Raw genomic sequence first — 15,226 nt, 5'->3', positions numbered from 1 at the left:
GTAGAGGCAGCAAAGTAGCCCCAGTGAGTCCCTCTGGGGAAGCTCCTCCATCTTTTCCTGGCCTCGTCTCCCCACTCAGGTTCCTGCCCCTACTTTATGGCCCCCTGAATAGAGCTCCAGCCAAAGCTCTTACCAACAGGCCCAGGCGTTCCTGAGCAGAAGGAGCTGGCCTGGAGACCCCTCCTAGGGCCCTCCCTCCACTCTTTCCCCAGTGTACAAAAGCCCATCTTCCTCACTGCCTTTGGGCTCCCTCTCAGGGCCAATCACTCTTGGTGGGCCTGAGAAGAAGCTGCCTGGATCTCCCTATCAGCTTGGGATCTGACTCAGTCCCATCCCTCCTGGGTCCTTGCCCTGGGCCTCTGCAGCCTGAGCTGGGGAGGGAGAAGGGACCCAGAGGGCTGAGGTGTTCCCTTCTCTTCCCAGCCTGAGGCTGCCCAAAGGGATCTCTAAGGGGTGAGGGTCCCCAGGAGGCCCCCAGGGCCAGGCCTGCTGCCAGCAAATGGAGAAGGGCAGCTTGGGAGAAGAAGGTCTGGAGCACCGCTGAGCCCCCTCCTCTGTGCCTCCTCGTCTGCCCCCTCCCTCCTCCCGTCTCCCAGACCCCCAAGAGGAAGCAGGGCCTTGGAATCCCCCATGGGATGGGCCCAGGCAGAGCCCAAACCTCTCTGGCAGGGAAGGATGGTTCAACAAAAGGAAAACCATTCACATAATTGACCATATAAACAAGAAAACCAACAAAAACCACATGAATATCTCAATAGATGCTGAAAAAGCCTTTGACAAAATACAACACCCATTCCTATTGAAAACACTAGAAAGTATAGGAATAGAAAGGACCATTCCTAAAAATAATAAACAGTATATATCTAAAGTCATCAAAAAGCACAATATGCAACGTGGATAAATTAAAAGCGTTCCCAATAAGATCAGGAGTGAAACAAAGATGCCCACTATCACTTCTTTTAATTAACATTGTACTAGAAACACTAGCAGTAGCAATTAGAGAAGAAAAAGAAATTGAAGGCATCAAAATAGGCAATGAGGAGACTAAGGTATCACTCTTTGCAGATGATATGATGACTTAAAAAATCCTAGAGAATCAACTAAAAAGCTAGAAGAAATAATCAACAACTTTAGCAATATTTCAGGATACAAAATAAATGCACATAAATAATCAGCATTTCTATATATTTCCAACACATCACAGCAGCAAGAGGTAGAAAGAGAAACACCATTTAAAATCACCCTAGACAATATAAAATACTTAGGAATCTATCTACCAAAACAAACACAGGATTTATATGAACACAACTACAAAACACTTTCTAAACAATTAAAACTAGATCTAAACAATTGGAAAAACATTGATTGCTCATGGGTAGGATGAGCTAACATAATAAAAATGTCCATTCTACCCAAATTAATCTACCTATTTAGTGCCATACCTATCAAACTACCAAAAAACTTCTTTACTGAATTAGAAAAAAACTATAACAAAGTTCATTTGGAATAACAAAAGATCCAAAATATCAAGGGAAATAATGAAAAAAACATATGAAGGAAGGTGGCTTAGCAGTACCAGATATTAAACTATACTATAAAGCAGTGGTCATCAAAACCATATGGTACTGGCTAAGAGACAGAAGGGAGGATCAATGGAATAGACTTGGGGTAAGTGACATCAGCAAAACAGTGTATGATAAACCCAAAGAGCCCAACTTTGGGGACAAAAATCCACTATTTGATGAAAACTGTTGGGAAAATTGGAAAAAAAATATGGGAGAGATTAGGTTTAGATCAACATCTCACATCCTACACCAAGATAAATTCAGAATGGGTGAATGATTTGAATATAAAGAAGGAAACTATAAATAAATTAAGTGAACACAGAATAGTATAATTGTCAGATCTCTGGGAAAGGAAAGATTTTAAAACAAAGCAAGAATTAAAGAAAATTACACAATGTAAAATAAATGATTTTGATTATACTAAATTAAAAAGCTTTTGTACAAATAAAAACAATGCAACCACAATCAGAAGGGAAACAACAAATTGGGAAAAAATCTTTATAACAAAAAAATCTGACAGGGGTGTAGTTACTCAAACATACAAGGAATTAAATCAATTGTATAAAAAATCAAGCCATTCTCCAATAGATAAATGGTTGAGGGACATGAATAGGCAATTTTCAAATAAAGAAATCAAAACTATCAATAAGCACATGAGAAAGTGTTCTAAATCTCTAATAATTAGAGAAATGCAAATCAAAACAAACCTGAGGTATCTCCTCACACCTAGCAGATTGTCTAAAATGAAAGAAGGGGAAAGTAATGAATGCTGGAGGGGATGTGGCAAAATTGGGACATTAATGCATTGCTGGTGGAGTTGTGAACTGATCCAACCATTCTGGATGGCGATTTGGATCTATGCTCAAAGGGCTATAAAAGAATGCCTGCCCTTTGATCCAGCCATACCATTTTTGGGTTTGTACTCCAAAGAGATCATAGATAAACAGACTTGTATGAAAATATTTATATATTTGTGGTGGCAAAAAACTGGAAAATGAGGGTATGTTCTTCAACTGGGGAATGGTTGAACAAATTGTGGTATATGCTGGTGATGGAATACTATTGTGCTCAAAGGAATAATAAACTGGAGGAATTCCATGTGAACTGGAAAGACCTCCAGGAATTGATGCAGAGCGAAAGGAGCAGAGCCAGAAGAACGTTGTACACGGAGACCAATACATTGTGCTAAAACAGAATGTAATAAACTTCTGTACTAGCAGCAATGCAATGACCCAGGACAATTCTGAGGGACTTATGGCAAAGAACACATTCAGAGGAAGAACTGCAGGAGAGAGAACACAGAAGAAAAACAACTGCTTGAACACATGGGTTGAGACGGACATGATTGGGGATGTAGACTTGAAACTACCACACCAATGCAACTATCAAGAATTTGGAAATAGGTCTTGATCAATGACACATGTTAAAACCAGTGGAAATACGCATCAGTGATGGTGGGGGGAGCTCGGGGGGGATGAAGGGGAAAGTAAGACCATGAATCATGTAACTATGTTAACTTTTCTAAAAAATAAATATTAATAAATGTTAAAAAAGATGAGTTTTTCTGACTCCAGGCCAGCCTTCCTGGCTTTATATAATGGCCTTACATCCATTATAGGAGGGATATAAACAAATGCTAGATATCTATGTATATAAGTATATATTAATCTTATATAATCTATTGAATATATAATAAAGGATTATATAGACTATGGAACATAACAAGTAATACTACTTTACTATTTTATTTTTCAAATAAGCCAAGTATTTTTCTGATAGGTTTTGTTCTCTGATGGATGACTATCTGCTCTCAAAACTCCTTCCAACTTTGTGGTTATTTGTGTCATTCTGAGGTTTAGCAGTCTGAAGGAGGCTTGGTCAGGGCAGCTAAAGAATTCTGGGAGGAGGCAGAAGAAGAGTCTGAGAGAAACTGAAGCCTAAATCCACACAGATTTAGGGGGAGAAGTAGACTGGTCTTCAGCATCCTAATCCTGGCATTGCAGTAGCTCATTGCATAGAGTTAAGGGGTTTTGGATTCCTGGGCCATTTAGCTGACGGATCAGAAGCATCTCTGCAGTCAGGGATGAACAACCTTGATGGGCTTAGTAAGCTGCTGCTTCTCTGAGTCCAGACTGGAGAGAAGAGGCCAGGGATCCATGTGACATTTCTAATCAGTAGTGAATTTATTTACATATATATATATGTGTGTGTGTGTGTGTATAAAATTTGTTGATATTTACACAAAATTTACACAAAATAATTAGTATTAAATATTTCTCACTTTCAGATCATTCAGACCTCATTTGGGGGACCTGGAAATAATCCCATTCAGGAGAGGGAGGGATTATTGTCTATATGCCTGAAAGGAATTTCCACACTCCACATTTCACACTGATGGATGTCACAGACCTGTAGGTACATCAAGCTCATGGAGCAGCTCCTTTGCCCCCAAACACTCACACCTGAAAGCTATACCAGGTGCAAGACACAATCTGGGTGAGCAGCACCATTGGATCCAAGTTCTTCTGTTGGTTTTAGAAGCTCTTCCCAATTTCACCCCTTCCTACCTTTCCAGCCCCCTCACACTTGACTCTCCCCACTCTTCTTCCCATCTGACACTCCATCTTCTGTCTTAGTGCCTTTTCAGTGACTGTCTGCTATGCCTGGAATGCTCCCCGTCCTGCTCTCCTTTCTCTACATTCTTTCTAGACAAAGCTCAGTCCAGTTTAAGCTGTACAAATAACCATTTCCCAGAATCTTCCCATCCACACACACTTTCCAAAATTGCTAGGACCTTCCCTCTTTGAATATCCCCAATTTACTCCTGCATATAGGCAGCCCTCAGAAGTTTTACAGGCTCTGATCTGAACTAAGACAATGAATCAATAATCACAATAAAGAAAAAAAGGAGAATTTCTTGGTTTCTCAGTGCATGTAAAAGGTCAGTTTACACTATACTAGACTCTCTTAAGTGTGCAATAATATTATGTCTAGAAATACAAGGCACAAAATTATTTTAAAATGTTTTATTGAAAAAAATATATTTTCTTGCTAAAAGATGTTGATTATGCCCTGAGCATTCAATGAGTTATAAGGTATTTCCTGTGAGGGTCTTGCCTCAATATTGATGGCTGCTGACTTGTCAAGGTGGTGGATGCTGAAGGCTGGTGGCTGGAGCAATTTCTTCCAATGAGAAAACAATGAAGCTTGCCGCATCAATTGACCCTTCCTTCCTTTCAGGAAAGATTTCTCTGGGGTGCCATCTTGTTTGGTAGCATCTGACTCACAGCAGAACTTCTTTCCAAATGGGAGTCCATCCTCTCCAACCCTGTCACTGCTTTACCTACTAAATTATTGTCTCAGGGAAGAGGAAGGTCTGGGGTGAGGGAGGGAGACAGGGGAACTGCCTGTGTGGAGCAGTCAGAACACACCATGTTTACCAATTAAGATGTACCTCTTATATGAGTGAGATCTGTGTCTCACCCAAAACTGCAATAATGATATCAAAGATCGCTAATCAGAGACCTCCTTAGGAGATAATATAATGAAACTGGTAGAAATTTTGTGAGATTTGCCAAAATATGGCACAGAAACATATTATGAGCACACACTATTGAAAAAATGGTGCCCATAGACATGATGGACACAGAAATGAAGCAAACATTTCATTTTTTAATATATCCAATATCTTTGAAGCACAGTAAAATACTAAGTGCAATAAAATACCCAGCACCTGAATATTTTAGATACAGAGGTGTTTGCATAAAGTCTCTCCCATTAGAATGTGAACTCCTTGAAGGCAGGGACAGTTTTTGTCTTTCTTTGTATCCCCAGTGGATGGAATAATATCTATCCCAAAGCAGGCACTGAATAAATGCTTGTCATTTCTTCTTTATTTCTTTTACCAAACCTATTACAGCACATACTCATTTAAAGCAAAGGGAATTTAAAGAAGTGGCAGAGCAAACAAAATGAGAATGAGAGAAACACTGCTTTTAAGGGTACAGCCTTTCCTTCACTTCCCATGCCACAGCTGGGAGAATAGGCATGAGAGGTAGAAATTGGGACAGGGCAATGCCCACTCCTGAGGAGGCATCCCAGCAGGAAGCCAGCTCTAGGAATGACTTTGCCTTCCATCTACAGAGAGAGCCTTTTCTGGCATCTGAAGAGCCAGTTGAGGTTATCCCCCTGCAGGATGCTGAGCTGCTCCATCATCTCCATCCATTTCTGCTTCCCTGTGGCCAAGCCTGTCTCCTTTATTCCTCAGGGTCTCGTTTGCCCTCTACTGCCACCTGGTCTGCTACTGACTGGCCCCCACAGTGCAGGATGAGTTTTTAGCTGCTGCAACCCCTAACTTAGGACCAAGTCCATCTCTTGTGATGGAAACCCCTGCAGAATCCTTTGGGATCAGCCTAAATCTCTCTCTGGATTGTCTTGGATTCAGCCTGGCTTGCATTTGCCATTGGATGTGAGCCAGGCTATGTCTTTCCCCTCTCCAAATTCCTGATCCTGCTCAGAATCTCTACAAATCTCAGCTAGAGAAAGGTTGGGAAGGACTGGGCACAGACAGAACTCCCTGTCCTACCTCCTTCCCAGGAACAAGGGGGCTGCAGCCCCTCCATCCATACTTAAAACCAAATGATTTCAGTCTACCTCCATCTGTAGGAAAGGCAATGAGGTCAAAGATCTCAAGGATGGAGAGTCTCCATGGTTAAAATTCTCAGCTTCACCTCTGTAGTTTGTTCTGGGCTGGTGGCAGTGGACCATGGACAGATCTCAGTATCACAATCAGCAGCTTAGAAGCTCACAGCAAAGATCCCTTCCAGTCCTCCCCAAGAGCTTATACCCTGAACAAAACTGCTTTCTCCCTTCTTTCCTTTTGAGCTAACTGGATGGAGATGTGCCACTGGAAAACTCATGACTCTCATGCCTCTCATTGCCTTAACTAAAAATGGTAGAGGGGACAGTGAGCTGTCTAATTCTGTTCTTTGGTTCTATGATAGAAACCAGGATCTTCCATAATCTTACCTAAAGTCCTAGAAGCCATGTCTTTCCATAAAACCTGCAGCACTTAGTTACTGAAATGATAACTTATTAATGGTGTTATGTTTGGGAAGCTGTAAAATGCCAGGGGGCTTGTGGCAATTAAGGTCTTACTAATCTTTTGGTTTATGGAGAGGACACACACACACCCACTAACAGGTTAGACTGAAAGAGAGGGGCAAGATCTTGCCCAGGGCTCCTTTTACTCTCACCCCTCCCACCAAGCAGTTAGAAATTCAGTTACAATATGGAGATTGATCTGTTATCTTCTGGTTTCAGTCAGGAAACTAGGTAAGGCAGAAATCCTAAAGATGATAACCTTCTTTAAACTATTTCTCCACAGAATTAAATTGGAGAAAATAGGAGAAGCTTGATGTCTTTGAAGCTTTAAGGCACAGAGGAAAGTTCTTACTTTTGGGTTGCAAGGCAGGAGGAATTTAGCTTGAGGAAGTTGTAAGTAACTCCCTAAATATGACCAGGCACTGCTCAAAATGCTTAAAGGTTTAATGATATGTGGGGAAGGGAAGGAAGGGAGATCAAATAGGGATAGATAAGGTCTGAGAAGACCTAAAACTGTTATGTCCAAGCAGCCCCTCCCCCCAAAGGGGAAAAGTAACTTGATTTGCTAGTTGGCTCTCTAAACCTATAGATAATCTTCTCTTATATCTAAATAACTAAATAGAGATAACTGCTATGTTGATTGAAAGTCAAATCAAGGTAAAGCAGGTTGGCAGCTAAGAACTAAAATGGCTTTGTTCAGATTCAAGCCTCAAGCCCCAAAGAGCAACCAGGACCTAGGACACAGCAACAGAGTGACCTGCTTACTTCAAACCCAGGATCCAACTGCCTTTAACTGCCCCCTCTCTCAGAGTTCTTGGGGGGCCCTGTGGAATTCTGAGCTGTGGCCTGACCCCCTATCTCTGCAGCTAGAATTCCACTCTGCAATCTCAGTCTCACAGTGGACACCCATTTAGGTCTTTAATGACATGGCATTTTGTTCTGCACAATTATCTTTTTAACTAGGAAGCAGGACGATTACTCTATGCATTGGACAGCAAAGAATGAGTCTCTACTTTTCCAATTTAACATCACCACAAGTTAAGGTGTGGAGGATATAAAGCTACAATCCATTGACCTTTCATCAGATTAGATTTGGGAGGGTGGAGTGAGGGTGAGTTATAGTGAGGATCAGATGGGTTACAGAAGAGTCTGTAGCAGGATCGCCAACGTATGGCTCTCAAGCCATATCTGGCTCTTTTGGGGGCCAGATATGGCTCTTTCTGCAGGAGCCATAAAGTCCATTTTTTTCAGGCCCTGTTACAGGAGCAGCACTGTGAGCACTGTACGGCTCTCACGAAACTACATTTTAAAAAATGTGGTGTTTATGGCTCTCACGGCCAGAAAGGTTGCCGACCCCTGGTCTAAAGGGTCATGAGGAAGGGAGAGATTGAAGATACACCAAAGAGATGACATGGAGGTTATCAGAGATTGTGGGAGTGAGGGGGTCAATGGGCAGTAAGCTTTGGCCAGGATGAAGGGCCCTTTTGCTTCAAAGACAAGAAGATGGCAGGAGGAACAAAGGACTACCCTGGGAGACCTAGAGAAGCCTAGGAGAGAAGAGGACAAGTATTTATCAGATTAGCATGGTCAACAGAGATTGTAGGAATGCAGATATCAGCAGACAGATTAGTTTTGCCAAGGAGAAAGGGTCTTTTTTCATACAATGTTGGTAGAGGGGAGGAGGAACCAGGGAAGTAGACTGGGGAGATTCTTAGAGACTTCCAGGAATAGATTTTTAGACACAGAAAAAATGGTAATCTCATTAGTTCCTAAGATTAATAAAAATCCTCCAAGGGCTCTGTCCTGTGCAGTTCACTACCATGACCTTACAGAAAGCTTATACAGAAGATCATTTCAACACATTGAGGACCTTCCTCTAATTCTCTAAGTTTCTAGAGGTAATGAATTATGATCCTGGTTCTCTATCAAGGACTGTCATTCCTGCCACCTGCTCATACAACCTTGAATTCTGATGAGTGAGACATGAATCTCATTTTGTAATGAAAAATCTCTAAGCAGCAAGTGTTAAAAGAAAAGGCGATGATATAAGCCCTGATGCTGTCTATCTGGGCTGACAGACTCTATCATCTGAGCCTGTCAAACTGGTTTAAGATTCTCAGGTGATAGATGGATCTAGGCTATGTGAGAGATGAGGTTGCCTGAAAGATCACCAAATGTGCTAGTAATCCCAGGACCTTTGAAGTTCAGTTTAGCCAAGCCTACACTTCTTTAACAGTGCCCAAGCCAAGTATTAAAAGAGAGGTTGTATGTATGATCAACAACTCCTCTAGCTCTTTGGCTTGGGGTTGGGTTTGATGATAAAGGGTTGATTTAGGCTGGTATTGATTTATTAAATGGATAATGCTAATAATCTGACTGTGATATGATAAATCCCTTTCCCTATAGCTGTAGATGTCACTTGTCAGTAAAGGAGCACAAATCTTCAGCTGAGTTAAACTTTAACAGGATTTACTGCTTATCTTAAGGATTAGGAAAAAAGAATCAGGATAGAGGTTAGGGGAAGCTATTCTATGGCTAATTAAGTTAAGGTAATCTAAATCTATAAGTAATAGGATGATGTCAGGTTTGGGATTCTTCTCTCTCACACAATCCCCAGTCTCACCTGGCCATGGTGCAAACTAAAAGACAGGGAAGGATAATGATGTCCTTCTTAGCAGCTTGATGTTATTCTCTCTCAGCCCTATTAGTATCAGGAGAAATGAAATTCTTATGGCACTCAGGTATGGATGCTGGATTTGTAGGTCTATGGCCTACCCTCCCATACACCACCCTCCTCTCTTCTCTGATTTAGACCTCGGGTGGTGCAGTCCAAGGGTATTTATAGAGGTGGTTCTAACTGTCTCTTGGCCCTGGCTCATGCCACCAGGGTAAATTCTAAGTTCCTTAAGGGATGATCCTGTTACTCAAGCTGTTTTCCATCTTGTCCCAGAAGTTCCTTATCACACAAGTCATTGCTGGGACATGTGCATCTTCTTCCATTCATGATCCCCCACCTTTCCATAGCCTTTGTGTCCCCCCCAAAGTGGAACTGAATGAAATTAGGAACTGAGGAGGTTAAAGTGAAGACTATAATATGGAAATGGCACATCCCTCAGTGGAGTCTGTCCAACTTTTCAAGCCCATCGTTCTGTCAGGCCAGAATTCACTTCCTGACTTCCCCAGATATTTGTATTTTCCTTTTCCCTCTCATAACCCATTCTTCTGCCTGTCTATGAATTTAATCTTTTCATTCTGCATCAACTAATTCTTTTTCTGGTGATTTTTCTTTTCTAATCACTTTTTTGCTATTTATTTCCCAGACATCTGTATCTCCTCTTGGCTGACTCTTTTCTCTGGACTGAAATATTAGTCAATTCTGGGAACACAGGAGAAAAAAGCCTCCCTTGTTTATAATCACAACCTGCCATCTGTCCTGGCCTTTCCCTGTGTCACTGAAGCTCCACTGGGCAGAGAAGAAACCAAAGAGACCATTTAAGCATGAGATAACATGCTCTGCTGAACCCAGTAGAGAGTCTGGTCTTCATCTGGGCTCTGGAGATGAAACTGAGAGGCCAGAGGTGGTTCTGGGTCTGTTTTGCATGGGGAGATCTCAGCCCCTTGCACAAGGCTGTCCTGACATATAAATGCATCTCTATCCCCTTCTGTCTCATTCTGGGCTCAGAGATCTCTGCCTGCAGCTCTACAAAGGACACAAGGATGTCCCCATCCCAGCTCCTCTGCCTCCTGCTGCTCTGGGCTCAGGGTAAGACCAGCCACAGGCTAACCCGGGGGGAGGTTCTCCAGGAGGTTCCAGAACTATAAACTGTCTGAGGAAAGCAGAAGGAGAAGTTCTCTACAGCCAGTGGGGATGATGTGTCAGACTCAGGCACAAAACATGGTCTGAGAGGAGGGAATTCACTGGGGAATTCATAGCACCTGGATGGGTTTCTTTACCTTAATCTGCTTTTTCTCTTTTGTTCTTTCCCTCCCAGAGTCCAGGACAGCCATTGTGATGACCCAGACTCCAGCCTCCCTGTCTGTGGCTCTGGGAGAGAAAGTCACCATCAACTGCAGGGCCAGTGAGGACATTATCCATTATTTAGCCTGGTACCAGCAGCCTCCAGGAAAACCTCCCAAACCTCTTATCTACGATGCTAAATATTTAACTCGCTTCAGTGGCAGTGGGTCTCGAACAGATTATACTCTCACAATCAGCAGTGTGGAGGCTGAAGATGCTGCACATTATTACTGTCTGCAAGGTTATGATTCTCCCACAATGATGAAGGCATGAACAAAAACCTCCCCAGGCTGTTGAGTCCTTCAGCTCAGGGCAGCAGCTGCTTCCTGCACAGCATCTGACTCAGAGTCATCAGGGAGCCCAGGGGAGGGCTGTGACTGAGACCCCAGCTGGGGGGCCACAGAGCCCAGGCTGCCTCCTCTGACAAGGCATTGGGGATGGCAAAGAGAGAAGAGGAGAACCTTCCCTCCAGCCTCTCTCCAGCAGCCTCAGAATCTCCTCTCACACACCTCAGAGAATCTGGTCCCTTCCTTCCTGCCTGCTCTGCCTTCTCTCTGCCCCTTCCTGGGGGCTGCTCAGAGGAACCTCTTCAGGGTTGATTAAGGGAAAAGCCTGGAAGGGCTCCTGGGAAGGGGCTGGCCTGACCCCTCTGAAGCTCTTCCTATACTCTTCACTGCCTGGCAGGGCCAGGAGAGGATCCTTAGCGAGGTCTTCCTGAGCATCCCATGAGAAAGGACACATGAGAGTGTTTGTAACTGACTTCAGAGAGCCTCAAATAGCAGCTGCCATTATTATGCCCCCCAAACCCTGCCCCAGTGATACAGAGAGACCTGCAGAAATGGGATGCAAATCTCTTCCTTCCCAAGAAGAATGGTGTTATTCCTCCTGTTTGTCTGGAATAACAGACAGGTCAGACCGTCTACCCTAGGGCAGCTGGTCCTGAGTGTGACCAGCTGGTCACAGTGAGATTGGGCAACGAATTTTTGACATAATATGGGGGAGTTGGCCATCCCTTGAGGAAGTACACGCCATTGGAATCGAGGGTTAGGCCCTATGTGATTAACTATGGGAATGGAGAATGCGAAGCGAGGGCTATCGGAGGGATCAAGAGGGATTGAAAAGAAGCAGTCTTTAATGTCGATGACAATTTTGCTGAACCCTTTTGGGATGGCGGTCGGGGACGGGAGGCCTGGCTGTAAGGCTCCCATGGGAAGCATGGTCTTATTAACCTCGCGTAGGTCTTGCAGGAGTCTCCATTTCCCCGATTTCTTTTTTTTTTTTTTAAACAAAACAGGTTTAATAAATTCTGTGTGAACATTGAAAAAAAACTGCCTTATATGATGTTTGGTCTTCTGGAAGCTAGTTTCTTTTTATGCATCCACTGTTTTTTGAACTTCTTAGCACTTTGCTTTCTCTCTGTTCCCCAATTATTATTCACAAACTGGACTGCAGGTTTTTTAACTAGTAGTCTCTTGTTGTTGAGGGAGAGAAATTTGTTTACAGTAGTTCTGTTGCTCCCTCGACCGTATAAATACTTCTGCAGGAAGCCTTTGGCTGCTTGCTGCCTTAAATCTATCAGATCTTGGTCTTTTAGTCTACAGGCCATGTATCTCTTCTTTATTTGCGTAGGGAACATTTTTTCTTCTTTCTTCTCCTTGTTCTCATTTTCCACATTACCTTTTTTCAGTTCTGATGATGATTCATTAATTTTGGGCTGGGGAGCTGCAGTTAACTCTTCTAAAACAGTGGCAGGAAGTAGTTTTCTTTTCTTCTGCTCCGTGAACAGTTCTTCCCGCCGCTTCCTCTTCTCCTTTAGGAGTTCTTTGTCTCTGCGCAAAGCGTCCTGCAGGCGCCGCTCATCCTCCTTGGCCTCTGCTTGGGCGCTGGCGAACGTCACCTCTTCGGGAGCTTCATCCTCCTCATCCTCTTGTTCCTCGTCTGCCATCGGCTCAGCTGCTAGGTCTCCATCGGGGAACTCCAAGTCCAGACCTTCCTCTTCTGAGCTTTCCCTCTCTGAGTCTTCCCCGTCGCCTCCCTGGTCCACAACCAGCCTGACTGGCAACGTGCGGCAAGACCGCCGAGGCCGTAGATTCACCATTTTCCTCTCTACCTCCGCTCCATCCCGTGCTCCGGAAGTAAGTTCCGATTTCTTTTTAATGACAAAAATGGGTGTATTCCAGGGGGAGGTAGAAGGTTCAAGGTGTCCTAGGGAGAGTTGCTCCTGCACTAGCGTTAAGGCAGCTTGAACCTTCTCAGATGTCAGAGGCCACTGGTCGATCCAGACAGGGGAATCAGACTTCCAAGTAATCTTATCGGCCTGGAGTGCAGGGGGATCAGCGGCCTTTATGAAAAATTTTGTGACCCAAGACCTTCCTTGTCTTTGTGGGCTGGGAGGGATATAGGGTGTAAGATGCCTTGTTCGTTCTTACCAAGGCCTTTGCCTGGGAGGTATCCAGATTTCAGCATCATAGTGGTGACAGGATCGCTAGGGCTAACCATGAGAAGCCGCATCTGGGCTAGGATGTCTCTGCCCCAGAGATTAACAGGAAGCCCCGCGACTACAAAGGGGCGGGTAGTACCACTATTACCCTAGGTATCTTGCCAATTAAGGACCTTAGAGCTTTGGAGGGTGTCTTGGACTTGGCCTATTCCTGACAGGTGGGTGGATGAGGGTTGAAGGGGCCAGGTGCGGGGTCAGTGAGCCTGAGAGATGACGGTGGAGTCTGCCCCCGTGTCCAGCAGCCCAGTGAAGGTTTTCCCCTCGATTTTCAATTGGAGAGTGGGGCGGGACTCAGTGAGTTGCTGCACCCAGTAAATATTGGAGGAGCCTGGGGAAGAGGGGCCTCGTTTTTGGGCTACAGCAGGGAAATCGCCGATCATGGGGAGGGGGAGGGCCTGAGCTAAACGCCTACCTGCAGGGATGGTGACAGGGCCGTGTGGGGATTCTACAATGATTTTTATTTCCCCGGTGTAATCGTTATCGACAAGAGTGGGGTGCACAACGACACCCTGTAATGTGGTAAGTGCTCTGCCGATAATCAAGAAAAACATGCCAGGGGACGGTGGTCCAAATTTACCAGTAGAGAGGACTACGGGGCCTTCCTCAGGTGTTAATATTCGGGTGGTGGAGGCACAGAGGTCCAGGCCCGCGCTGCCTGTTGTGGCTCGAGTAAAGGTGCTGGAGAGGGGCTCCCGAAGGAGCCCCACATCCTGTTTCCCTGTACCGTGGAGAGAATTTGCCCGTCAAGAGTAGTTCTAGATCGGCAATCCCGAGCCCAGTGCCGGCCCTTCCGGCACTTCAGGCAGATGCTAGGTGGTGGCCTATTAGGCGGGGGGCTGCTAGTGGTACGGGAGCCTGCCTAGGGCTCTGCCCGGAGGGGCATTCGCGTGCAAAATGGCCAGGTTGCCTGAATTTAAAGCAATTTCGAGGGGTGTTGGGGCGGGAGGCTTGAATGGCTGCCCCAATGGCTAAAGAGATGGACTTGTTTATTTTGTGGTCGTAGGCGTCAATGTCATTGCATAGGCGGATCATCCCATCTAGATCAAGGTCTCTAGCCTTCCCCCTTAGGGCAGCCTTGCAGGCAGAATTAGCATTTCCAATTGCCAAATGTCTCACCACTGGGTTATCTGATCCATCCTGGCCCAAGACCCTTTCAGCGGTTTCTAGGAGTTTTGCAACAAATTGAGCATATGGCTCGTTGGGTCCCTGGAGAATTTTTGAGAGGGGGGCCGTGACTGATCCAGCGGCAGGAACCGCCCGCCAAGCAGCCATAGTTTGCATGAGTAATCCAGGGGGTAGTCTCATTTGTGTGTTTTCTAATGCATAGCGGCCGCGGCCGAGAATTTTGTCGGTCGTCCAGGCGGCCGTCTGGGCATTTTTTGAGTTTAATTTAGCCTGATTTTCTGCCCTCTCTAGGAATTCTGCCTTCCAAATTAAGAATTGTCCTCTGGAGAGGACGGACCGCACTACCTTAGACCATTCTGAGGGAAGTATATGTCCCTCTCCTCCAAGTCCCTCTAAAATGGAAAGTGTAAAAGGGGCATTGAGGCCATAATTTTTAACTGCCAAATGGAGGTCTTCAATGTGTTTGAATTTTAATTTTTTATAGATCGGGGTACGGGGCTGTGCTGAACCTGTAGTGTCAGCGCCCCTAAACCGTTCACCACCCTCATCTTCCTCCACCCCTTCGGAATCAGAGGATTCGCCAGAAGGGGGAAGAGAGACGTTCTCGGGGAGAATCTCAGCAGCCTGTTGCTGCCTGGTGACGACCGGGAAGGCAAGAGTGGCTTTATTTTTTGGTCGAGGTGGCTTGGATTTAGGGACCATAGGCCGGAAGATGTCCACTTGTAGATCATGCAATTGATTTGTTAGGGTGTGTACCTCTTTTTGGAGGCTTAGGAAATGTCTCAGATCAGCGACTTGCTTACTGAGTTGTGTTGTGGCCTCCTTAAGATCATCAGAGCCAGGGAATATGGGGAAAGCAAGAGGTGTGGGGTGGGGAAAGGGGGGGTGTAAATTGGCGGGGTTATATGGGGGGGG

General features: G+C 44.8%; 2 protein-coding genes and 1 gene segment (V, D, J or C); 1 reads left to right on the top strand and 2 right to left on the bottom strand.

The window, feature by feature from the left end:
• The window catches only part of LOC123233152 (zinc finger protein 2-like), a 109,633-nt gene extending 100,334 nt beyond the window's left edge, over window positions 1-9,299 (bottom strand). The window contains exon 1 of the mRNA XM_044659318.1: window positions 9,292-9,299. Coding sequence (XP_044515253.1) covers window positions 9,292-9,299 — 8 coding nt within the window. The remainder of the gene's footprint in view (window positions 1-9,291) is intronic.
• Window positions 9,300-10,361: 1,062 nt separating this feature from the next.
• The window catches only part of LOC123233151, a 10,106-nt gene continuing 5,241 nt past the window's right edge, over window positions 10,362-15,226 (top strand). Inside the window, 2 exon segments of the V gene segment in view lie at window positions 10,362-10,431; window positions 10,661-10,957. Coding sequence covers window positions 10,386-10,431; window positions 10,661-10,957 — 343 coding nt within the window.
• Window positions 12,020-12,784, bottom strand: LOC123236695 (nucleolar protein 7-like). Its single transcript, XM_044663078.1, has one exon. The coding sequence runs from the start codon at window positions 12,782-12,784 to the stop codon at window positions 12,020-12,022; it is 765 nt and encodes a 254-aa protein (XP_044519013.1).

The sequence above is a fragment of the Gracilinanus agilis genome, chromosome 2 (assembly GCF_016433145.1).
Source record: "Gracilinanus agilis isolate LMUSP501 chromosome 2, AgileGrace, whole genome shotgun sequence".
NCBI lineage: Eukaryota > Metazoa > Chordata > Mammalia > Didelphimorphia > Didelphidae > Gracilinanus > Gracilinanus agilis.
The sequence above is the reverse complement of the archived record's forward strand: the minus strand, read 5'-3'. Positions and strand labels throughout refer to the sequence as shown.